The 24,544-nt window shown below is 40.0% G+C and overlaps 3 protein-coding genes across 5 annotated transcripts; 1 reads left to right on the top strand and 2 right to left on the bottom strand.

Annotated features, from left to right (window-relative positions):
* Positions 1-168: 168 nt before the first annotated feature.
* LOC120444619 (putative E3 ubiquitin-protein ligase UBR7) lies at positions 169-3,037 on the top strand. Its single transcript, XM_039624421.2, has 2 exons — positions 169-1,127; positions 2,314-3,037. Exons 1-2 carry the CDS (start codon positions 311-313, stop codon positions 2,688-2,690), a joined length of 1,194 nt encoding a protein of 397 aa, XP_039480355.1. The 5' UTR covers positions 169-310; the 3' UTR covers positions 2,691-3,037.
* LOC120444620 (radial spoke head protein 9 homolog) lies at positions 1,160-2,189 on the bottom strand. Its single transcript, XM_039624422.2, has 2 exons — positions 1,750-2,189; positions 1,160-1,695 (listed from the first exon to the last, which is right to left on the bottom strand). Exons 1-2 carry the CDS (start codon positions 2,095-2,097, stop codon positions 1,198-1,200), a joined length of 846 nt encoding a protein of 281 aa, XP_039480356.1. The 5' UTR covers positions 2,098-2,189; the 3' UTR covers positions 1,160-1,197.
* LOC120444618 (dorsal-related immunity factor Dif) lies at positions 2,766-24,222 on the bottom strand. 3 transcript variants are annotated; one of them, XM_039624420.1, is made up of 7 exons: positions 18,808-19,341; positions 9,554-9,601; positions 8,070-8,633; positions 7,547-7,929; positions 7,174-7,249; positions 4,751-4,870; positions 2,766-3,802 (listed from the first exon to the last, which is right to left on the bottom strand). In XM_039624420.1, exons 2-7 carry the CDS (start codon positions 9,579-9,581, stop codon positions 3,051-3,053), a joined length of 1,923 nt encoding a protein of 640 aa, XP_039480354.1. In that variant the 5' UTR covers positions 9,582-9,601; positions 18,808-19,341; the 3' UTR covers positions 2,766-3,050. The 3 variants fall into 3 exon arrangements, with proteins under 3 accessions (XP_039480354.1, XP_039480353.1, XP_039480352.1); XM_039624419.1 differs by lacking the exons at positions 2,766-3,802; positions 18,808-19,341 and adding an exon at positions 23,943-24,222 and having other exon boundaries at positions 4,732-7,249; XM_039624418.1 differs by lacking the exon at positions 2,766-3,802 and having other exon boundaries at positions 4,732-7,249.
* Positions 24,223-24,544: the final 322 nt, after the last annotated feature.

Here is a 24,544-nt window from a genome sequence, read left to right as displayed (position 1 = left end):
ATCTCATTCTTAACATACGCAATTTATAAATTAAATATAACTTGTTTTTAAAAATTGTAATTGAAAATAATTGAGTTTGATATGTTTTATGGCCTTTCAAAACACGGCTGTTCCCTGCAACTCAACCACTTCTTGCTACTAACATTTCAGTCGATAGCTATCGCATAATCAAGCTGTTGTTGGCCATCCCTAATATTAGGTGGTTGAATTATTTGCAATTTTCATCCAATCGCGCCAAACGCTGCGCATTCCGCCACTTTCGAGAAACTGACACGAAGTCAAGCTAAAAATTCCTTGTAAAACTGTTGAGATGAGCGAGTTGAATGCCACAGATGGTGCCCACGAGGTCGACGAGGCCAATCCACTGGAGCAGTCGACCATTACGATGCTGGATGTCCTGGAACAGGAAAAGGAGCTGGAGGACGAATACGCCGCAGTGCTGGGCGCCTCCGATGAGAAGTCCTGCACTTACGGCAAGGGCGCCATTGGCCGGCAGGCCCTGTATTCCTGCCTTACCTGCTGCCCCGAGGCTCGCGAGGATCTGGACAAGGCCGCAGGAGTCTGCTTGGCCTGCTCCTACCGCTGTCACGAGCACCACGAACTGGTGGAGCTCTATACCAAGCGGAATTTCCGCTGCGATTGTCCCACCCAGCGTCTGGGCAAGTGCTCCCTCAACCCACAAGTCGAGGGCGTTCAACCGCGCAACGTGGGCAATCTGTATAACCAGAACTTCCAGGGGCTGTACTGCAAGTGCAAGCGACCCTATCCCGATCCCGATCGCACCGTTGAGGAGGTAATGCTGCAGTGCGCCATCTGCGAGGACTGGTTTCACTTGCCGCACATGAAAGCGCCCGGTGCCAGCGAGAAGTGGCTGGATGTCTGCAGCGAAATGATCTGCGATGGCTGCATGGATGCCAAACCCTTCCTGAAGGACTACACTGGACTAGCACTGCAGCAAGCCAAGCCGGAGGCTGAGGATAACCAGCTGAAGAACGAACTGGACCGCAGCATCTGCGATATCATGAAAGTTCCTGAAGGTGAATCTCAACCTGGAGAGGGCGAACCCAGCCAGAAGCGCGCCAAATTGGAGGACTGTCGTAGGCCCAGACCGCCCAAGGAGCACCAGGGTGAGTAAATTGAAATATTACCCAAATATATATATGCTCAAAAAAACAACATTTTTATGCAATAGCAAACTTAATACATGAAGAGTAAGTCAAAGTTCTTTTTGCCATCGCCCAAATAAAGGAAACCATGCTTGTGGGAGTTGATTTTGTGAAAGAATGTCATGCCCAACCAAAGGCACGACTTGATTATCACCAAACCCTCGTTTCGTTGCATATTCAGGGCAAAATCCTGACACAGTGGTATAACACAATCAATGGTGTCCAGAAAGTCAATAGCATAGTTATAGTCGCTCCTCTTGGCCAAATTGACTTTGAGATCATTGCGGGGCAAGCGATAAAGCTGGTAATAAGATTGGTTGTCGATCTGCAAGTCATTCAGTCCACGAAACATCTGGTTGGGTATAACACGGCCATCAGTCATCTTGTAAAAGGCTCCGCGTGGACAAATGGCACACTCCTCTGTTATTATAAACACAATGGCTGCCAGCCTTTCCTCCTCCTTCAGCTTGACCACTTCAGGGCGGCTGATACCAGCCACCTGGTTACCGACAATGTCAAAAGTGGGGTCCTGCGTGGGTTGGATATAAAGCCATTATAACCGTATTTTGCACTATCAACTCACCAGCTTAACGTAGCTCATGAGGCTGGGATCTCCTATAAATGGCTCCCTGGCCAATATAGTCGCCTGAAAGATCTTGGGGCTCTGCACAAACGGCAGCAACTGCCACTGGAACTGGTCCACACTGTAGAAATACTTCCGATCCTTCAGGCAGTCATTGGTGTAGCCGAAGGCAATGTAGTAATCGTTCTTGGTGGCCGTAATGCGACCCCAAAGATACATGCCCGTAAAGCGGTTGTCATTTTGCAGCGCGATCAGCGAGTTTTCAATCAAGATGCGCTGCTCCGGCGAAAGCTTCATGCCACAGTACATTAGGCAATCGAGGCCTTCAGTGAAGAACTCTAAATTCATGACGAATGGGTTTTAGAAATTTAAATGTGATGTGTTTAAATAATTTGTGGATTCCAGTGCTACGAACATTTGAAAGAAATCTCAGAACCACAAAAATTAGTAGACAAATTTGATGGATTAATGAATTGTTGATTACATGGCATGCATAAACTCGGCACAAACTCTTTAAACTGCCAATTTCACTCATTTAATATTCTCTGCCCTTCCTCATTTAAGGAGCCGCTTTCTGGACTAATGACTGGCGAAAATCACTCTGCCAGTGCTCAGAATGCCTGTCGCTTTATAAGGAACTCGCAGTGGAGTTTCTACTGGACGCCGAGGACTCGGCGAAGACGTACGAAGAGCGCGGCATGAAGCGAGCGGAAGAGAATTCCAGCTATGAGCAAGGAATCCGGGCACTGGCCTCCATTGACCGGACACAGCAAATCGATGCTATTACCGAGTACAACCGCATGAAGGACAAGCTAAAGGAATACCTGCAGGCATTCGCCGCCAGCAAGAAGGTAGTGACAGAGGAGGATATCAATCGGTTCTTTGCCGGCATGCGCAATGAGAATAATGCCAACCTGGGTCAGCCTTATTTCTGTCGCTAAACAGTTACCACTCTAAATCATTATAGTATTACCCACATTCCCCTATGAAAGAGAAACATACATACACACATCATGTAAATTCTTAAGTTATTTTTTATTTAAACAGTAATCATTTTTAATTTACTTGTGTTAGGATCAAAAAGTCGTAACAAGGCATCGGGCAATGAGATTCGCATTTCCCTCTATCTGCTAAATATCAAAACAAATTTATGTACATTGCAGTAAAGTAGATCTATGTATATAAGACAGGTTCTCTCTTGAAGTTCATCTTGGATTGAGACCGTTTTACATAGCTCTAATTGGTTATTTTGCGGTATATTTTATGAATATATGTACACTGGTATTTAGCAAAGTCGTTATTCATTGGGGTTTTTTAAGTCCCAAGAAGTTGAGATCTTCCTCAATGCCGCGTATAAGTTCGTCGGTGTCGATGGGTGCCATGTCTATGCTGCTAGTAATTAGATCACTGAACGATTGGGGCTCATCTACCAGAGGTGGCTGCTTCTGTGGCGTCTGTAGCTGATTTTGCTGGTTGACCTGCGTTTCATCGTGGGTGTGGCCCACATTTTGAATGGTTTCTGGACATTGAGGCGGGAACTGCAGAGTCTGTTCAATACGAAAATTTCCTTGTGGCGGTAAGCTTATGGCACCTAATTTTCGACTTAAGATGTCATTGTTATTGTTATTAGCTAGTGTGTTGTTATTGTTGAATGGAGTCATGGAGCCACCACTGAACTTGGTAGTACTACCGTCATTTAATATAAAACCAGGATTATCCGGCCGGTATAGATAGTTATTGCTCTGTCCGATTTGATTGGTTTGCATGTTATCCACTGCGCCGTTGGACTGAGGTGATGCGAAATTCCCATAGAAATGATTTGGCAGCGGCACGATTTGCATCGGCAGACTGCTATTCACCATATTGTTGTTGGACATAGGCGATGCGAAATTGGATGTCACTGATGGACACCGGCTGTCAAAATTCGGAAATCCATTCTCAATCTTGATAGGCTGCTCAAACTTGGGACTAATGCTCGGAAAGATCAAAGGCATACCAGGCGACACCTCTGTTTGCAGTGCTGTGGTCACATTTTGTGAAGTGGGATACTGGCCTAGAAAATAAATAAAACAGTGTTAGCCGTGTGTTTGCAGTATTAACGAGAAGAGCTCTTAAAAACGGGAAAGCATTAACACAATTAAGGCAAAACTGAAGTGAAACTAAAGCGATTTTCGAAAACAACAAAAGGACAACAGCAAGCCACAACATCAACTTGCCTTGGCAGTATCAACTTACATTATTTGATGTCCAACTTTGGTGGCAAAAATGGAGTTTGATGACAACTAGACAAAAATTGAAGGGGTATACACATTTTCGGTTGTCCGAAAAGGGTATTTAAAGATACCCTTGCCTTTTAAACCATTTGCATATTTATTTAATTTTATTTAAGATTTGTGATCTAATTGATAACTAAAAAATAATTATAAAAAATAAAAGTGACAGCAAAAGTTTTTAAAAGTTTACATATAATATTATAAAATACATTCGGCGGACAAAAATATTCGCTATAAATGATTGAAACATTAAACTCTATGTATGTATGTATGTAAATAAACCACCTCGTTACTAGATTTCGTTACAGGCAAGGGTATTTTCCAATTTCAACAAATTACAAAATAGTTCAATGCCACGACTTTTACGAAAATCTTTTATTCATCAATGTTGAATACAATAATAATGGGTGAATCAAACATATTTCTATTCGAACGACCTATGTATATTAATAAACGGTTCTTCAACTACAAAGTAACATTTCGCAAGAATTCTGAGTCGACAACAACTTTATCCATTGGTCCACAAGTTATAAAATCCTGTACTATCCATAGTGCATTTTCAGCAAACATTTTTGCTAATGAATATAATCAATATAACCATCGAGAAATGAGTTTGTGTGTTTTTGTGTGGTAAATGTGTTTTTTTAGGAACTGCATAGATGAAGGGCTTCTATGAAGGAACCCAGTCCCGGCACCATTATAATTACGGAAAATTATTGGAAACTTACTGGAGGGTTTAACCAGCTTGGATGGATAGATATTGGAATAGAAATCGGTGGTTTCGAGACTGCGCTTTAGGCTTTCAACTGTTTTTTGGGCAATTCGGCGGTTGTGCATGGTAAGGAGCTCTACAAAGATATTCAAATTTTAGGGCGATTAGAAAAAATACATGTACATGTACAATTTAATTGATCCTATTGAGCGTTCTTAGGGATTCTAATCTGGAAAGGTCTGTAAGCATTATATCATATATATTTGTTTTTGTAATTAATACTGAAAAAGAAGACGACAAGAAAAGTTAAGTTTGCTGGTGCAGTTGTGTGTTTTCTTGCCTTGCGCTAATGCTAGGGTTTCGGTTAACTGATTTGATTCCGCTTCAGAACTGTAATTTTTAAAGAAATCTTAGTTCCGCAAAGGTAGATGTAACTGTAGTTGTAAACTATTCAAGATCTTCATTTACTTTTTCAACATTACTTTACTTTATCTCGTTATCCCATTGTGTCCTCAAATTAGTTATCCGTAACCCTATTCTTCTACTCCAATCCATTTGCCTCCGCCAAGCGCCGTGCTATTTCATCCGCACTGAGAAAATCGGTTGAATCCACTCCGCCGACTGCCGCACCACCTGCTGCTCCACCTTCGCCGCACTCCCCTCCATATGGTGGCTCCGGGCTTTTGCTGGTGTACAGAGCAAAGTGTTCCGCCTCAAAGAGATCCACACTGGGATCCAGCACCACACCGTAGGCTCCCTCGCACAGATTCTTGATGCTCTGCCTGTCGGCAATGGCTATCAATTCCATATTGCCGTCACTAATGGGAATATCCGCCAGTTGCAGAGTGCTCAGAGTCTTCCTGTCCAGGGGTCGCCCGTAACTAAGGGTGCTGGCATTCGAATAGCTCTCCGGTCGTAGCAAACTGTTCTCGCTATCGCCTCCTTTCAGTGGTATGTGGATAACATCTGCATCCAGATGGGCAGGTCTTTTTCCCGATACACTGCTTGAACTACGACCGACTGGCTTGCCATTTCTACCCTCGCTTTTTCCCAGTGGCTGCATTGATCTCGTGGAGCTTCGATTGGGATCTCCCAGAGAAAAGTGCGCAACGCTCGGTTCCCTACTGCCGGTGGGGGTCGTGGCCTTCGATCCGCCTGGTAGCTGTTTATTGGGACTGCCCCCGGGCGTCAGAGACTCCTCGTCATCCGCCTTGCTCCTTCGGCGGGAGAAGAATCTCGAGAAGAATCCCTGACGCTTCTTAGGCGACGCACTTGGCGTTGGTTGCCTTTTTGTGGGACTTTGATCAGGGGTCCGCATTATAATTATGGGCGAAGGTGTAGTTCTATTGGAGCTTAGGCTGCCGTTTCGCGATCGGCTTACTGATATGGAATCACTGACAGCACTCAGATCCTGGGAGTTTCTTTGCGGTTTCGGTGGCAAGGGGGGTAGTCTGTGATCGGAAACTGGGGAAGGAGTTCTGGGTGGCAATGGCAGGGGCGGTGAAGAGGGTGGTGTGGCTGGTGTCTGAGCAGCGTTCACTTTTATCCTGGGAGCTGGTGGGTTTGTCAGGACCACCAATTCTGCATCATCTAGCTGACCAAACGGATTGGTGAGTGGATAAGTCGGGGCTGCCTGCTTGCTTTCTTTGGGCAATCCTATATCTATGGGATTTTTAAAGGCGATTTGCAGACTCGTGTATGTGGCTGTCTCGTCGAAGTTTTCATCCAAATCCATAGAGGCCTGAGCACTGGCTGAGACCATTTCCGGTTCCTTTTCATTTTCGGGCAGCTCTTTCACGGCGGGATTCTCGAGGGTATCCCTGCGGGAACCATTGGCCAAAAGACCGTGGGCTTCCTCGTCCAATTGGTTCGTTATGGTCGTATTGGCAGTCAAGCTGCTGACATTGGTAAAAGCTGTTTGGGCCGTGCTGTTCGACAGGGATTGCGTGTCACCGTTCTCCACCGTCAGGCTATCCGTTCTTTCGAACTCGCTGCTCTTCATCCACTCGGTGATTGTTTCCACATTGGACAGAGGTCGCGATTGCAGCTGCGGATGCTGCAGAATCTCTTCCATGGGCGTGGATGTCTGGGTGCAGTCGTCGGCCAGTTGAGGCAACAATTGCGGCACTTCCAGCTCTATTTCCATGTCCGGTTCGTTATCGTTATCCGTGTACTCGGTGACAGTGCCACCATCCATTTCGTGCGATTCACCCCTCTGACGCATTTGCATCTTCTTGACGGCTATCTCGAATTCGTTGAGAGTTTCCGAACTCTGTTGGTCATCGGATGAAACCGTGTTATTATCCTCCTCCAGATCCATCGGTGGGCATGAGTATTTCGTGGCCGTGGTTTCGCTGTCGAGGGAAAGGATCTGCTGGAACACATCCAGCTCCTGGCGGCGTTTCAACTTTCGCTGTAGCCGGGCAAAGGTTACTGTACCTGGATTTGGGAAGTACTCGAACAGCAGTGGGGAACTCGTCGCTCCGTCCGAGGGTCTTACAAGCTTCAGATTCACCTGTAAGGGAAAAAGGTGGAGAATATATATTGCGTACTAAAATTAATAAAAGAGGTTAAAAGAAGTACGTATTGATATAGGGCAAAAAACGTTATATAATATAAAACATCGCGAACTGGACTATTTTATTCATTAATTGGACATTTTAAATTTCTGCTTGGCATGCACATGGCATTCTAGTCATATGAGCATGTTGATAAATGACATAAGCTTTAATAAAGTATAAAAATGATTACAGCTTGACTTTAGCATTATTTGTATTCCCAATATGTAACAAATCAATAAAACTGAACTTACATAAACACTTTTTGTGATCTCGGTGTTCCTGTAGCGCGGCGTCTTGAAAGCTATGGCCATCTGCCTGAACACGTCCGTGGATTTGAACTCGGCTTTGGCGATCCACGTCTCCCGCCCATCCTCGTCCGTCTCATAGAAATGCACCTCGATGTCGTCCTTGGTAATGTTATCGCACAGCATGATGATGTCGTCCCCGCCGTTCGCAGTGGCTGCGCAACTGCACAGCCGGATGATGGTCAGCTCGTAGCTCTTGCCGTAAATAGGGGAGGATACGATGGGCTTGAGGGGCACTTTCTTCTTATCCACTGTGATGAAGGCCTGGAAGCAGAGGCGCAGCTCATACCGATTGATCTTGTCGACATGGTCCATGTGATCGAATTTGGCTGGGCGAAAAAAGAAACAAAGGGGTTACTTATCAAGGTGTACACAAATTTTTAAGTTGGAGTTTCAGGAGGAATCATATTGTTCTTATTGCTAAGCTTTCTAAAATGTGTTTGAATAACATGACAATCAGCAGACTCACCATTAAAGGGATCGATTTCTTTCCTCTGCCTCACCGCCAGCGACTCGAACATATCCGGCTTCTTGACGCACTGTATGCCCACTTTTTGGAGCACCAGCCGCCGCTCCTCTGGCTGCAATATCTTCTGGTAGACGCCCGACTTACAGGCATCAGCCTCCTCCTTGCTGACCAGCCAGTGGGGATGTTGACGATAGGGCATCTCGCTCGTCACACAGGATACTATAATGATGACCTTTCCGTGGTAGTTCAGCACTTCGACGGTGGGAAAGGTCTTGCAATTTAATTTGGAGTTTTTGCCCGGAATCGAGCCGGCGGTGCGACCCTCGCATTTGTAGCGAAAACGAATTATATTGCCCGTCGGCTGCTCCACGATGCGCAGTTGGGGATCACCTTCTTTCGGTTCGAGCAGGTTTCGTGGAGTAAGCGACATTTGCGGCATTACGGGCATTACCGGCAGGGAAAACGACGGCGATATCATGTTATGTGAAGCACCGCCTCTGCCAACTGCTCCTGCTACATTGCTTTCTCCAATGGCGCCACCATTCTCACCATTAATAATTTCCTCTGAGGAAGGTAAGTGTAAAGCAGAAATCAATAAGTCAGAGTGCCAGAAACAATTTAGCTTAGTTTAAGAAGGAGAACTGGAGAAAAGAAAGCTCGAATCGCCCTTCAAGATTAAATAAAGTGCCTTTGCATACCAATTTCCTTAGACAACCAGGTAACAACCCTTCTTGGGAAAGTATACACAAATTTTCCTTCATTCACAAGAATTACATTCTTTTAAGCATTGGCATACATTTATGATTTTTAAATTCATTTCCTATCATAAATACTATAAGTATGTAATGTTTATGGCTTTTCTTTTACCAGAATGTGTTATGAATATTGAAGATTCCCACAAATCCATAGTGTTTCCAAAAATGTACTTTTGCAAGGTTTATTCGTCTTTCCAACAAAACATAATTCACCCTGCTAAATCGAAATAGAGAAGTGGAATTGTGGGTAATTTGTATCCATCAGATACTCATGTATGAGGGGCATTAGGCTGCCATTGTTCATTGAGGAAGGGTGATGGCTCGAAGGCTTCCTCCTTCCAATTCGGTTCAACTTTGTTTTTGCCAGATGTCGACTATGCGATGACGAGGTCTGACGTCAAAACTTGCGCAGCTATTTGCCAGAATTATTATGCCACTTTTTCCGATATTTGTTGTTGCTGCTGGCGTTTTATTCCGATGGCAACAGCAACACCAAGAGCAATAACAATGTTCAATTAGGCACTAAAAATTCCCCACAAATCTGATATTTTCTAGATGGGCTAATTAGGCGCATTGTCGATTGACTTATGCCCACAGATTATTCATTACCCAGAGCTCTTTCTCTTTTTTTTTTTAACCAGGATGGTCATTAAGAGGGCTCGAAATGGGAATAGGGTAATATTACCTGGGGTTAGTATGTGGCATCAATTTATGGATGTTTGTACATACCTAAATCGCCAAAAGCCTCCTCAGACATTGGATTACACTGTTGATTGCCTGAAAATTAAAGCAAGGATAGAATGTCATTAATTTTTCGCGTTAAGCTGGTGTACAATGATCGATTATTTTAGTCTATTTTCATATATAGATAGCACTTGCGGTATGTTGGTTCTGTGTCAATTCTCTTTGATGGATTTTCAATTTGACGTATTCTATCATCGATTATGTTTTACAATGGACTATGAGCATAAAAATTCTTTTTAACCCCATAATACATATATACAGCATCACATTTAAGATATCACATATGTAAGGCATAAATCATAATTTAGTGAAAAGTATCCAAATTGTGTCAATTATATTTTCAACCATTTCCACCTTAAAGAGAGAGACCTTTAGCTGTGACGCCTAGATTATGTCGCTAATCTTTGTTCCGTTCATTCCACTTGTATTAAGTAGGTACTTATAGTTTATTGAGGTGGGAGAACTCCCAAAACTTTTGCAAGAAGTCGAAGTACAGTGGGATTTTCAAAATCAATCCATGATCTGATTTATTGGGCAGAAACCCCCCATTTCCATCGTCAAAGTTGTATTATCTTTGTGATTTTTCTTTTCCAAAATGTGTCCGATAAGGAAATCTAGTAAAGGTGTTACTGGGGAATCTTTTACTTTTTGATAGGGTTATTAGTAGGTATACACGTCTACTTCAAGGAAAACTAGTATAGTCATTTAAGTTTTGTGTTCCATTTTTCAATTTAGCCAATTTCGCTATCGATTTGAAAAAAAAAATTGTATTTATTTTATAACAATAAGCCGTCTTCTTATCGAAATACTTTTATTTACATTACTTATTGCATAAAAACAAAAAATAATATTGATATTATTTTTTTTAGTTTTAAAGATAAACTAATATAAACAGTTGTAAACAGTTGTTCTTGGCTAGCACACTGCCTTTTTTGTTCTTCTTTCCCAATAAAGCAGTCAAACATATGCTTTACCACCAACGATTTCCCTTAGCCTTCGTCCTTCTTTTATGTAGGTATGTGTTTAGATAACAGCTACTGCGGCATCGATCAAGGTTATCGCGGTTGGTTGCTTGTTGGGGATAATAACAATGTCGGTGTAATGTGTATTTAATAGCCGTAGACTATAAAAAGGACAAACAAGTCATTTTCTCAGACAAATTTTCCCAATTTCGCTATACTTTCCGGCACTGCAGTCAACATATGTCGAGAGTATTTTGCATTTTCTGCACATTACTCAACTTTTCAACAAAAGAAGAGCACACACTTGATCACTGAGAGATAAAATCCAGCAAGAAGTCATCACCTGAGACAGCCTTTTTGTCTAAATGCCAAACGTTGGCGACAAACACACTGCACGAAGAAGCTTTTCTCCTTTTAAGAGGATATGCACAAGTTTTTAAGCAATTTAACTTCTTTTTAATGGTATCGCTTAAATAAAATTGATAACCAATTTAGAAACCTAGTATGTAACAACTTTGTAATTTGTTGTTATTAGGGTTTTGGTAAAAGAAATTTAGAGTACTTTTTTTTGAGTGTAGGCACCAATACAACAGCTCACAGAGCCATTCGCACACACGTGGGGGCTTGAAAAATTTGCATATGTTAATTATACCCGTTACTCGTAGAGTAAAAGGGTATACTATATTCGTTGACAAGTATGTAACAGGCAGAAGGAAGAGTTTACGACCATATAAAGTATATATAATCTTGATCAGGATCAATAGTCGAGTCGATCTGGCCGTCTGTCCGTCCGAATGAACGCTGAGATCTCAAGAACTACAAAAGCTAAGATGTTGAGATTAGGCATACAAACTCCAGAGACATAGACGCAGCTCAAGTTTATCGATTCATGTTGCCACGCCCACTCTAACGCCCACAAACCGCCCAAAACTGCCACGCCCACACTTTTGAAAAATGTTTTAATATTTTTTTATTTTTGTATTGGTCCTGTAAATTTCTATCGATTTGCCAAAAAACTTTTTGCCACGCCCACAAACCGCCCGAAGCTGCCACGCCCACACTTTTGAGAAATGTTTAGATATTTTTTCATTTTTGTATTAGTCTTGTAAATTTCTATCGATGTTTAGATATTTTTTCATTTTTGTATTAGTCTTGTAAATTTCTATCGATATGCCATAAAACTTTTTGCCACGCCTACTCTAACGCCCACAAACCGCCAAAAACTGTCAGTGTTGAAGACTCTCCTTCGCACTTCTACTAGCTGAGTAACGGGTATCAGATAGTCGGGGTACTCGACTATAGCGTTCTCTCTTGTTTTGTTTACATTTATAGCCTTGCAAAAACAATTTGTCCGTCACTGGATTTGTCTTTGTTGTTGCTGTCATTGTGTTTTTTCCAGTTTTTTTTTTCTGTTTTGGTTCTTTTGCAATTCACACCACTCGCCTACACTCACACTTCCCCACTGAGGGCATGTCCTCCGGATTTGTTTACGAACCACACGGCGCTTTATACGTCCGCCTCTGTACCCCCCAAAAAAAAAACGCACTTCTCCTCGTCAGGACAACCAACCCCGCACCCCTTTGACGTATGTCGAACATCTAAGCTGAGTAATAAGCAAATGTGGCCACAAAAAAAGTAATATTGAGCGTTATAAAATAAGGTAAAGCTAATTTGCAGATTATTTTAAGTGTGGTATGTACAAAACCACTTTCCTCTATTCTGTGAAGGATTTTGTAAATTCTAAGTAAAGAGCTTAGATCCTAAAGAATTATATTTATTATTTACTTATTTTAGAAAAATTGTACTCCTACTCTGTTCTCTGAATTTTAGAACACAAATTATTTAATACAAGTTTTTTTAAATATTTTTAATTTTGGTGTCGCATCTTTTTTTAAGTGTAGAAGACGACGTGGGCAAATGACATCAGGAAACTTTTAAGTATTTGGCGGTAGCTGCGGCTTAACTGCCACCGACAGCAGCAGCATCGCTTCTCCCCAACTCGCTAATCTCTCTTACACACAGCATTATACACACCACCATACAATGGGCAAAAGGACGAGCATTAGGGATGTCCTGGCGATGGGGTGGAGGGGGTCATTTCAGCGGCACCGTTTAAATTTTTATGCAAAAGGGGTAGCAAAAAGTTAAAACGTATCGATTGTCCTGCTTATGGGCATAAATAATAAAGAAACTCAAGTGTGACTCACGCAGTATGAACGAAAAATTGGCTTTTCCAAGTAACGTTAAATACATCTAATATAGGGAATATAGTAAAACAAGGAGTAGTTTCTTTCACATGCTCAACATAACAATCATGAGCAATATATCCCTTCCCAAAACGTAATCCTCACAGTCATGAGTGGCCTGAGGAACACTTTCCTAAAATAGCAAAATAGGCTAATGGAGAAGCTAATTGACTTAGATCCGGCGCAAAGGATATATGTGTATATAGATTTTTAAGTATGTCAATTAGTCCTTCAGCGAACGTATTGTCCGAAAGCGGTTTGTTGTCGTGGAGATTAGAATATTGGTGTTCTATTTTAATGGAAAGATTTAAAAAACAAGAGAGAACGTTATAGTCGAGTTCCCCGACTATCTGATACCCGTTACTCAGGGAAGGAGAATTTTTTACACTGACAGTTTTTGGCGGTTTCCGGTCGTTATATATATACACATTTTTCAAAAGTGTCGGTGCTGCAGTTTTTGGAGGTTTGTAGCACATTATTTGTTCTTATTCCATTCTTAAGCAATTTTCCTACAATTTTAATGTTTTGCTTCAAGCAATTCCGGATTTGTTTTTTAGATTTCATTAAGCGCTATAAGCGCAAAAAGCTTTTCAAAGAGCCTAATTGCTTGGTTCATCTCCCAAGGTCCTGCCACTCCTCAGGGCCTTCGCCCACCATTTTTCTTGCCTAGCTTCGAGTTACTTCCTCTGCCGGAGCTCTTCAATTTGGGAAAATCTTAAGCTGAATAATACTTTAAGACAGACCAGGCTACCGACTCTCAACGAGAAAAAGAAAAACCGCCACGCACAAATTTAATTCGCATTTATGTGGGCTCAAGTGAGGTGGGCGGGGCTGAATGGAGGGTTGGAAAAATTCTGGTGGCATAAATCAGAGCTACAAATTGATGCATAAATAAAGCAAACAGGAAAGGATGTCGCCAGGCGAATAAAATGTGAGCAAGGTAAAAGAAAAATGTTAATTAAATGTTGTCAAAAATAGACGGCATCGGGAATGAAGATGTCGGTTTTGAGTTACGATAGAGTCGCTGGATCGTCTCTGTATACTGGAAAGTAATGATGGCGATGTGACACACACACATACGAGTATTTCAGTAGCTAGAACCTTGTCACGGGCCCAATCGATTGGAAAATCGCGTTCTGAACCGAAAATAAACACAGCTAAATAGGAGAATATAATGGGAATGGGAGGTGGAATTTGATGAGATGGGATGGCTACAATCCCAAACCTCGCACACACACTTCACGCCGATGTCCTAATCACACCCAGTCACACACACAAAATTCAACATCAAACACAGACAACTGGCCCCAATCCATCCCCACAATCTTCCATTTGGCACCTCAAGTGCGCAGGCTGACATGTGTGCGTGCCTAGTCCTGCCGGTGTCCTGAGTGCCTTGCATTATATTCGGTATGTGCACAAAAAATTAAATTCAAATAAAAAGTCGAAAAAGAAAAAACGAAAACGAAAACGTCTCCCAGGCCCGGAAAAATCAATATGCACTGCAAATTATGATTTTCCTCTAGTTCTTTGACTGTGTCCTTCAGTGGGCCATGCCCCCGCTGTCATTTGCAGGAAATCCATTTGGCTTTCTGCTGTATGCACGGCATATATAAATAACTAATGTTTGTTTACTCCTAGATCCGAAGTTTGCAGAGGTCACAATCGATTGAATTTGTTGCTAATACAAGCAACATTTTGGTTGGCTATGCTACTTATATGGCAGTCGGTCAGGTGTAAAAAAATTTTGACTAAGAAGCGTGCAAATCCTATTTGATATAAATCAGAAATTGAACATCAAGTTTTACTAAGTTTACTAGTTTTATGTTCTGTTAAATGCTGCCCCTTTAACGCACTTAAACAATTAAACTTTTTTAAATTTATATGATTTTGCAGAACTTCCGCGAAAATTGTTTTTGTAATATATTTAAAGGTATTTGGTTTAACAAAATGGAGTACTGAGAAAATCCTGTCCTTATTCTGATAGCTCACACATTTTTATACACATATTTTTATACCCGTTACTCGTAGAGTAAAAGGGTATACTAGATTCGTTGAAAAGTATGTAACAGGCAGAAGGAAGCGTTTCCGACCATATAAAGTATATACATATATTCTTGATCAGGATCAGTAGCCGAGTCGATTTGGCCATGTCCGTCTGTCCGTCCGTCTGTCCGTCCGTATGAACGTCGAGATCTCAGGAACTACAAAAGCTAGAAAGTTGAGATTAAGCATACAGACTCCAGGGACATAGACACAGCGCAAGTTTGTCGATTCATGTTGCCACGCCCACTCTAACGCCCACAAACCGCCCAAAACTGCCACGTCCACACTTTTGAAAAATGTTTCGATATTTTTTCATTTTTGTATTATTATTGTAAATTTCTAACGATTTGCCAAAAAACTTTTTGCCACGCCCTCTCTAACGCCCACAAACCGCCCAAAGCTGCCACGCCCACACTTTTGAAAAATGTTTTGATATTTTTTCATTTTTGTATTAGTCTTGTAAATTTCTATCGATTTGCCAAAAAACTTTTTGCCACGCCCAATCTAACGCCCACAAAACCGCCAAAAACTGTATGTGCTGAAGACTCTCGCACTTCGAATAGCTGAGTAACGGGTATCAGATAGTCGGGGAACTCGACTATAGCGTTCTCTCTTGTTATTTATGTAGTTTGCACAGTCAGCAGCTCAAATCGTTTAGTACAGAGCTTTGAATGGGACTAGAATTAGTTTATATTAGTAAAATAAAAAAAACAAAACAAACTACGGCCGTGGGAGTTTTGTGCGGTTTGTGGGCATATGAGTGACAAAAAATGTTTGATATGCCGATAGAAATTAACAAGACAAATAATAAAATCAAAAACAAATTCCGGATACGTCCTTTATTAATAGGGCGAATGGTTGCTTAAATTGTTGGCTATTTAAACTAATGCTTAAACTGTTTGCTATTTTAACTATTGTGCGTTGTGTTACTTAAAAGTAAATAAAAAGTATTATGCATAAAACTAATTATGGTAAAGAGTAATTAACTCGGTTACATCTAGCTTTGCAGTCAAAAGTTAAATTGTACAGCCAAAATGAAATCGATTTTCATTGCCTTTCAAGCAAATCAAAGAAAACATTTTTTCACTCAAGTAAATAATGCCCGAGCCCCCAAAAAATATTCCCAGAATACCAAGCCAGACCACATCGCCCCATTTCCATTCTAATGGCCAAGACAAATCGTTCGTACGTACATTCGCTTTCAGCCCAGAAAAACGACCGACACGCGATGGCCGAAAATTGGAGGAAACCGCAGCATTTAATTATTTTGCTATAAAACTTTTCGCTATTCAATCAATTCAGATTTGGTACAACATGGCGTATGCGTAATGGGATTCAGATATTTTTTTCCTTCCATTGTTTGTGAAATTTGTTGGTGGTGTGAATTGTTTGTAGAACTTGGGTTTTGGTTGGGGATGTAAGTGTGAATGACAGATCCGTTTAAAGTTTAGTTGGTTTTTGTTCATGCGGAAAATAGAAAAAAATATATAATGTACGAGTATATTACTTATTCTTACGTTGGGCTATCAGAGAGACTAGAATATTAAGCCAATTTGGGAATTTTTACTTGGTGATTAAATTTTAAGCCTTATCAGTTAATTGGATTAAGTTCGAAACAAAAAAGTATAAAAGTATACATTTTTTGAATAAAGATTTAAAATGCAAACATTTTTAATCAGACTTAGCAACATATATTTAACCCTCGCTACCCAGAGACCGACCTTTCTGAAAATTTCTTAATTGTGTTCAGATAAGACTTGCACCACAAACACACCCTACACACAAATGTGAGTACAGCCTGTGACCTTCCTTCTGCCGCTGGCATTTAATTTACAATAACTTTCAATTGGAAACAAGTCTGCTTAATACAATTGGCAAAGTTATAGCTATAAGCAAGACTGCGACTATATAGTATGTAAGCAATCGCACACACATGGACCAAAAGGTGTGAAAAGTGAAGATTTTGTTTGTGTTTTATTTTCTACAATTACCGAAAACAATTCCGCTGCCGTTGGCATCGGTTCATCGCCCAATACAAGTTAGATAGCTGCTGGCTGGGCGCAGATAAATCGATATTTAGGTAAGTTTTGACCATGACTGTTCCATTTCATTCTATTTTTATGGATTCCGAACCGCCCAACTGGCCGAATGTGTGCGTGCGGATAAGGCAAAAGTCTTTAAGACTTTATGGCATTTCGTGTCTATCGATTGCAGTTCCAGTTCCACGTTCAGGTTGTATATTCCTTTGATTACAAATGAAATAAACGAAATCTTCCAGATGCCACCGCAAATTTTTATAAACTTTTTCCGTGCCGATTTCAGTTGTAAAAATATTTACAATTTGTTAATATAAATATTATCATTTGCCTAGATTCTTTTTCGCCCATTGAATTCCTCTATTTTTGGCTCCTTTTGAAAAGATTTTCTCATGTGAAAATTAATTAAAAAGGAACTGGCTGCCCTTCTTCTTACTTTTTTCAGATGTATATAATAAAATAACTTAAAGTATAAAGAAAGCAACCCAAGCAAGCTTGGGCTACAATTTCCATGCGATAAACGGTATATTGTTTATAGTTGAAAATATTCAGGAGGAAATGGATTCTCTGGGGTGCAGTTCCGGCATATTTTATGAGCCAAGTACGAAGTCTGAACCAGTATGTTAATGATTTTTCGTAAACGACTAATCAAACAAGAAAGCAACACTCGGATTACTAGCAAATACCATACCGAGTGTTATTCTCTTTTAATAAATCGCAGTCAATCGCCTTCATTGTTTTGAGATTTATTTACATAAATATTATACGTCTGTTAAGTTGAAAAAGTGCAACTACACTAGCAGAAATATATTTTTATATTATACTATATTATATTTGCTGATAAGCAAAAACTAACAATATTATCAGTTCATAATGGAACAAACAAGCAAAAAAAAAACGTTTTCAAATAATTTTACAAAGTCTACATTTAATATATTTACATAGATATAGCTATGCATATAATCTTTTGTGTGTTAAGGTTCAAAACAAACCGGAAGTATATGAAATAAACCAAATTTAATTATATAATTTCCATGTAGTTTTTATCAACAGAGCTACAAAAAATATATTTCAAAAACAAGAGAGAACGCTATAGTCGAGTTCCCCGACTATCTGATACCCGTTACTCAAGTGCGAAGGAGTGTCTTCAACTCTGACAGTTTTTGGCGGTTTGTGGGCGTTGGAGTGGGCGTGGCAAAATTTTTTTTGGAAATTGATAGAAATTTACAAGACTAATACAAAAATGAAAAAATATCAAAAAATTTTTCAAAAGCGTGGGCGTGTCAGTTTTGGGCGGTTTGTGGGCGTTAGAGTGGGCGTGGCAACATGAATCGACAAACTTGCGCTGCTTCTATGTCTCTGGAGTCTGTATGCTTAATCTCACCTTTCTAGCTTTTGTAGTTCCTGAGATCTCGACGTTCATACGGACGGACAGACGGACGGACAGACGGACAGACGGACGGACAGACGGACATGGCCAGATCGACTCGGCTATTGATCCTGATCAAGAATATATATACTTTATATGGTCGGAAACGCTTCCTTCTGCCTGTTACATACTTTTCAACGAATCTAGTATACCCTTTTACTCTACGAGTAACGGGTATAATAATGACTTGTCTGTCTACGTACAGCGCAGTCCAGTGAACCCGATCGCATCCCTTTTTTACTTCACTATTAATAAATTAAATTTTCATTGCACGTGGCTCTAGATAAGTAAATGCCCGCATTAAAAATTGTGTATTTACATAAAATTTATGGGATTAAAATTTATGAATTCCGCGAAGTGGCTGGCAGGTAGTTTTTTTGCAGTGTCATTGCAATCGAACTTGATTCGGGAAGCTGTCTGTTCCTAAGTTTCTAAAGACGGCTTGCGGACCGGGGTCTTTACAAACAAACTGCGCCTTAAACTAGCTGGCTTTACTTTCAGAAAATTTATTATAGCTAACCTTTTGTGGTGTAGTAGGTTTGCTGCAAAACAATTTTATTAATTTTTCCTTATTTTTATTGAGTGGAATTCTTGATCCGAATGCACTGGGTCAGGCAGAAATCGACTGATCTCTTCGTTGTGTCGACACGAGTAATTGATTAAATTTGTCTTTTATGATTGACAGGTTTTCGGTTTGTTTGTCGGACTTGTCGCGCGCGACTCACGAAAGGCGCGCCAAAAATGGTAAAAAAAATTAAAAACAAAAACAAAAGTTGCTCCAGCAAATGCCGTTTTTGCTCAGTTCATGTATATTGGTTTTGAGGTTTGTTTAATTTTTGTTATTGACACTGCAGCCGCCTGCTTAGAGCGGACATTGATTTATACACACATGTGTAGTTCACGTTGTAGTTGTCGTGCTGCGTATCATTAACCAATACACTTGCATCTATATAGTCGCGTGCGGCTTGCACAATATGCGCAATATGCGTTATGTATATATATTTATATGAATGCCGTGTGCTCAAGTCGGCGGTTAACGTCCGTCGGCGGCCAAGTTCAGATTGGAACTGAGCGGTCCGCCTCACACTCGGCTGCAAGAGAGCTTCGATTGCTCAGGTTCCATTCTCAGCTGTTCGCTCTCTGCGATCGCCTGCACTCGGTGCGGATACTTAATACGTATTACGTATACTTGATACGTATACTTGATAAAAAGGTACTGCTGCTGATATGATGGTAGTGGATCGCAACTGATGGGGGTTCCAATATTTGTGCTTATGTTCAGCCCTGCTTCACTTTTCCTTTATTTATTTTCATTTCCGTTGTGCGTACTCAACGTTTCGTTCTCTCCAATATTTTTGTTCAAGTGCGTTCCTATGACGCCATTGAGCAGAAAAAATGGTTATAGATTTTTAAGTGGATTTGGAAAAGTGATGAGATTTTTATAACACTCTGCAGGTGTTCCAATTTCGATTTTAGGCTATAAATAAACATTGATTCCTTTAAGAATGGTGTGTTTTTTGCTGAAAATGAAACTTTATTGTTATGAATGGTTTGGAAATATCATAAAAATTCGGAATCCATGAGATGTTATTTCACATGAACTCTTTAATCATTAAAAATTCGTTTAAATAATGTACAGGTTTCTGGACAAATAGATGTGAGGAACAAATAGATCAGATGTGAGGAAAATCGTTTCTTTTTGTGATTCATTCGCGATTCTAGAATGAAAAGTCACAACATTTTTCATAAACTTTTGGCCAGATGCATAACAATAGATCCATTTATTTCATATAGGTATGACAGCTGAATATTTTTATTGATTTTCCCAGGAATTGACAGACCTGAAACGAGCTCGACCCTCGGCAAATGTAAATTATAAAATCCATACAACGGACCGAAAAAAGATTCGCCAACGTCTAAGGTCAAACTGAGTTATTAACTCAATTTTTGGCTTCTGTTCCATAGACAGATTTTAGTCATTTAAATAAACACAAGTGCAGACCAAACACGTAGGGGAAAAATATTTGCAGTTAACATTGCCAATCGGGTGGAAATATTTCGTTATTGTTGTGCATGAATGAAAATAGTATAATTTATTTCTGCTAGCCCACGAATTTTTATTTAGCTAAATACACAGTTTTCATGCAGCGTTGCAAATCTGCGGACATAATGCATTTTGCGAGCCAATTTCCTGGCTACAATTTAATTCTATATAGGATTGCAACAAAACCAAAAACAGCTTAGGACTAAATAAAAATGCAATCAATAGACAACAAAACTATTTCAGCTCTGGTTTTTGCGAGGTTTTGAGTAAGAAAAATAAATACTGGCTTCTTGAAATAAAATAAGAATATATGCATTCAACTTAATATATACTAATAAGAAGGGTTATTCAAAAATATAGCTGATAAATGTGTGATATATAAATGTGATATATGTTGTAATTTGTTTAGGGACTACTGTAAAAGTATTTCAGCTGCGATCGGATCCATATCCATACATGTATGCCAAATGTACCATTACGTAGCAGCCACTTTCAGTAAACATATCAGACGTCACAGAAATCTCAAACTCTTTATCAGGTCCCCCGAAGAAGAGAAGAAAAAAGGGGGTAGTCAAAGACTCTACCACCGCCCAAGTGATTCCCCCTGCAATTCTGGCACATGTGCGATTCAAGGTCGCGCGCGTGAGCGGGAAAGAGAGTGAGAGAGAGCGAGGTAGAGAGACTGCAGAAAAAACAAAGCCAAGCCCCAAAGAAATCGGTTGGTGGATGGGTGAGAAGGGGCGAAGGGGGCTTAACGGTGGAGCGCATAGTTGAGCAACCACTTGTTGTTGCTGCCGCTTTTATTGCTCCTCTTCAGCCAGCACCAGTTTAAGGCCACCATATGCGCTGAGAAAAACAAATAGCACTTATATCTTAACGAAAGACATTAAATGATTTTTGATACTACATGGCCTATCAAATCAGGTATATTACTTTATTGTTTAATTTACTGGCTAACATTTTATTGAAGTAATTTACCAAAATAAAAAAGATCACGCTAAATTTGTACATGAATTTTTTTTTATAATTAAATATTTTTTCACAGATGCTTGAAGCATGTAAAAACTTCTTACATATACATAAAATAATGTGTTATAAAATGAATAGTGTTTGAATTAATACTTTAAATTTAAATATCGAGTAATCCAAGCTTAGCACTCTTCAATTATTTAAACAAAATAAAAATCGAATTTAACGATAACCTTTTTGTCAGTGATTGAACTAAGTCGAAAGGTCTTCGCCGCCCTCAAAAGAGGGAAGAAAACAAAGCGCGTAGTGCATTAACATTCAAGACATTCGGCGAGGAATAATGATGATAAGCAAAGAAGCGGATGAAGGGGCGGCGTATCAATAACAAAAAACAGAAAATTTACCAACGAACTCGAAATGTTTGACTAGCAGAAAAACTATGATTAAAAACGACTCAGCCTAGACGCCGAGTTCAGATGCTCTTTGACAACCAGCATAGCCCAGAGTGATATTAATATATGCTAGTAAACTGAGTGTAGCAATTACTTGATCCCAAATTTCAGCGATGAAATAAGCGCCATTTTTAATAGGTTAAATTTATATACTTTTACTAAGCGACGAAGATTTGTCAACTTGTGGTTAATATAATTGCGATAAGGAAAAAAGCTACATATATAAAACCACACAAAAATGTAATCGCTAAGTCTAATCCTAAAATGCCATTTATACTTAATTTCAATCAATTATCTGCTGCTTTTTTTGTGACTTTTTTTTTTTTTAATATATTATTACCATTTCCAAATAATAAATGTCATCTAAGTCAAATAGTTAATGTGTAATGTCTTCCTTTTAAAAGCAGGTTTTTGAATAGCTTGGCATAAAGAAAACACCCTACGAATTTGCAAAACTTTGGCGTGGTATACAAGAAGACCGTTAAGGTAAAACAAAAACCTGTCCGTCTGCCTTGTCTTGGCTTTTGGCTTTGCAGCACTTGATTGGCTTTTGGATTCCCCGAATCGTGGATGAATCATCGCCTCACCTATATACGTATACGTAATTTCTGCGGCTCAGCAAACACAATTGTACCGCTCTCTCACAATCACTTTCAATTGGGGTCTTTTATCGTTTTTATGTGCATTTGTGTGTGTTTTGTTGTTTGCCCATGCGGAAATCTGCTGAGAGAAAAGCGCTGGGAGAGCTCTACCGAGATCATCAGCTCCGGAGAGTGGGAAATTTCGACCGGGAGGCAAGGCTGCCATTCCAGTTACCATACAGCATTACATAAGCGGTAACTGCAGTAGTTTATAAGGCGTTGGAGTTCCGCATGCAATGTGCAGATGTTGTTACCGATAATGGGTATACTGTTTTTTACATGTGCAAATACGTTAAAAAAAATTCGAAACAAAAAATGTGTTTGTGTTTTTATGTTACGAAAATAGTAAATGCTTTACGGATCAATGTTCATAAATTTTATTTTATGTTATTTTTTTAAAAGGTCATATCTTTTTTATAGCATTTCACCAACTGGTTTCGTTTCACAAATTTCTCCCTGTGCACACATCTTTTTGGTGACCATATCAAGGTTGTCTGATCCTAAGTCTCGAACGCACCGACTCCATAATTTCACAAGTTATGGTAACGCAAACACAATTGGAAATAGACACAACTTTTACGTTGTCTTAATCTTCTAAGGAATAAAGAACGACATAATTTTCAGAAAAACTACAACTCAGAGCGCAAGCACTGTGGACTGGACGAGGATTATATTGGCATTTTACACTAAATCAGAAACTGAAATCGAATCCTCAATTGCAACAGCGTTTGCTAAGTTTTACTGAATTTGCTGTTGTGCGCGGCTGTTTAATTTTTCCGGTCCAGGAATGTGCATTTATTGTTCAAAGGTCAGCTTTGTGGCAAAAGTCGTTCGTTCACATTCTAAATTTCGAAATAAACCATTTTTAAATGCCCTTTATTTTCTAAAAAATTATTCTATCTTCAATAGACTGCTAATTAACAAAAATGGCATTGATCATGGCATAACATGACATGGCATAGCACACTTAATGAGAAACAGGTGTAAAAATCATTTACTTTGTTCATTTTTAAATGTTGAGTACCAGATCTAAAACCGGTAGAACATAAAAAATTCACGTTAGTATTATCTATTTATAGGATAATCTGATTGCGAAAATTACAACTGCAACTGAAACGTTTTACTTTTTCACCCCTACTAATGCATTACTTTCCTAGAATTAAACAACGAGAATTCTCGGAAATAGAGGCGCGCGCCGGTTTGATAAAATTGATTCCAGTTAACACGTCAGTATCTAGATATGGGCTTTAATAGTATTCCAGACCGAACCGCAAAACAGGTCACCAGAAAATGACGCTGATTTGGTAACCGATCGACTGATGATTTAATTTGCGTAATTAAGTAACGTTTTCCCCAAGACGTCAGCACCTGGGAACTGAGATCAAAAATGAGTAAGATCCCAGGAGACCTGTTTAGGCTTTAATAGATCTGTTGGGATAAACCCAATTTCATTGATGTTCTGGCTTAGGCGAATACGCTCTTAATTATTTATAAACAAAACGGAATTTTGTAATCGCACAGCGCTATATTATTTATAGACACAACTCACCTAAATCAAAATTTCCAGCCGTGGCAATAATGCAATATGCTTTGTTTGATTTTCGATATTTATTTGATGCTTTCGAATTTTATGTTCGATTGGAATATTTCGTAGTCACAAACACGTTCACACAGATATGTACATACATACATACACTTTTAGCACTTTTAAATGAGATTTTTCAGCTGAATTTATTTAGATTAATTATTTAATGATTTTGTATTTCGCTTTTAATTGGACGTTACTTTTTCGAAATCGTAATTTTTGGTCGTACTTTTTCAGGTGAATTTGTTGAGCAGGCGAAGAACCGTTTGCCAGCAGCGACGAACAGTTAATGAAGCCGCCGACGCCTTGGCCACCACGCAGAGTAGTCTTTCACCCACCACCCACCTCCTGCACATCCACCATCCCACCACCCAGCCACCCCCAAAGCCAAAAACAACAGCGTACCAAGTTGTCGTAGGGCCGAAAGCTTGTTCTGCCTGCGCACACACCGCCGCAGTGGTGAGTTTTTGGGATAAAGCTCTGTGTGGTGAACTCGGTTCGAACGCACATTTGGCGCCCAACGCAGCGGAAACTGCGGCCGCAAAATGGGAAAATGAGACGCAAAA

The sequence above is a fragment of the Drosophila santomea genome, chromosome 2R, assembly GCF_016746245.2.
Source record: "Drosophila santomea strain STO CAGO 1482 chromosome 2R, Prin_Dsan_1.1, whole genome shotgun sequence".
Taxonomy (NCBI): Eukaryota; Metazoa; Arthropoda; class Insecta; order Diptera; family Drosophilidae; genus Drosophila; species Drosophila santomea.
The sequence above is the reverse complement of the archived record's forward strand: the minus strand, read 5'-3'. Positions and strand labels throughout refer to the sequence as shown.

Coding starts and splice junctions, on each gene's coding strand:
- LOC120444618 (XM_039624419.1), bottom strand. CDS start 9,581: ATGTCTGAGGAGGCTTTTGGCGATTTAG. Junction 8,634..9,553: donor GGAGGCTTTTGGCGATTTAG/GTATGTACAAAC, acceptor TACCTTCCTCAG/AGGAAATTATTAATGGTGAG. Junction 7,930..8,069: donor AGAAATCGATCCCTTTAATG/GTGAGTCTGCTG, acceptor TTTTTCGCCCAG/CCAAATTCGATCACATGGAC.
- LOC120444620 (XM_039624422.2), bottom strand. CDS start 2,097: ATGAATTTAGAGTTCTTCACTGAAGGCCTCGATTGCCTAATGTACTGT. Junction 1,696..1,749: donor TCATGAGCTACGTTAAGCTG/GTGAGTTGATAG, acceptor CAACCCACGCAG/GACCCCACTTTTGACATTGT.
- LOC120444619 (XM_039624421.2), top strand. CDS start 311: ATGAGCGAGTTGAATGCCACAGATGGTGCCCACGAGGTCGACGAGGCC. Junction 1,128..2,313: donor ACCGCCCAAGGAGCACCAGG/GTGAGTAAATTG, acceptor TCCTCATTTAAG/GAGCCGCTTTCTGGACTAAT.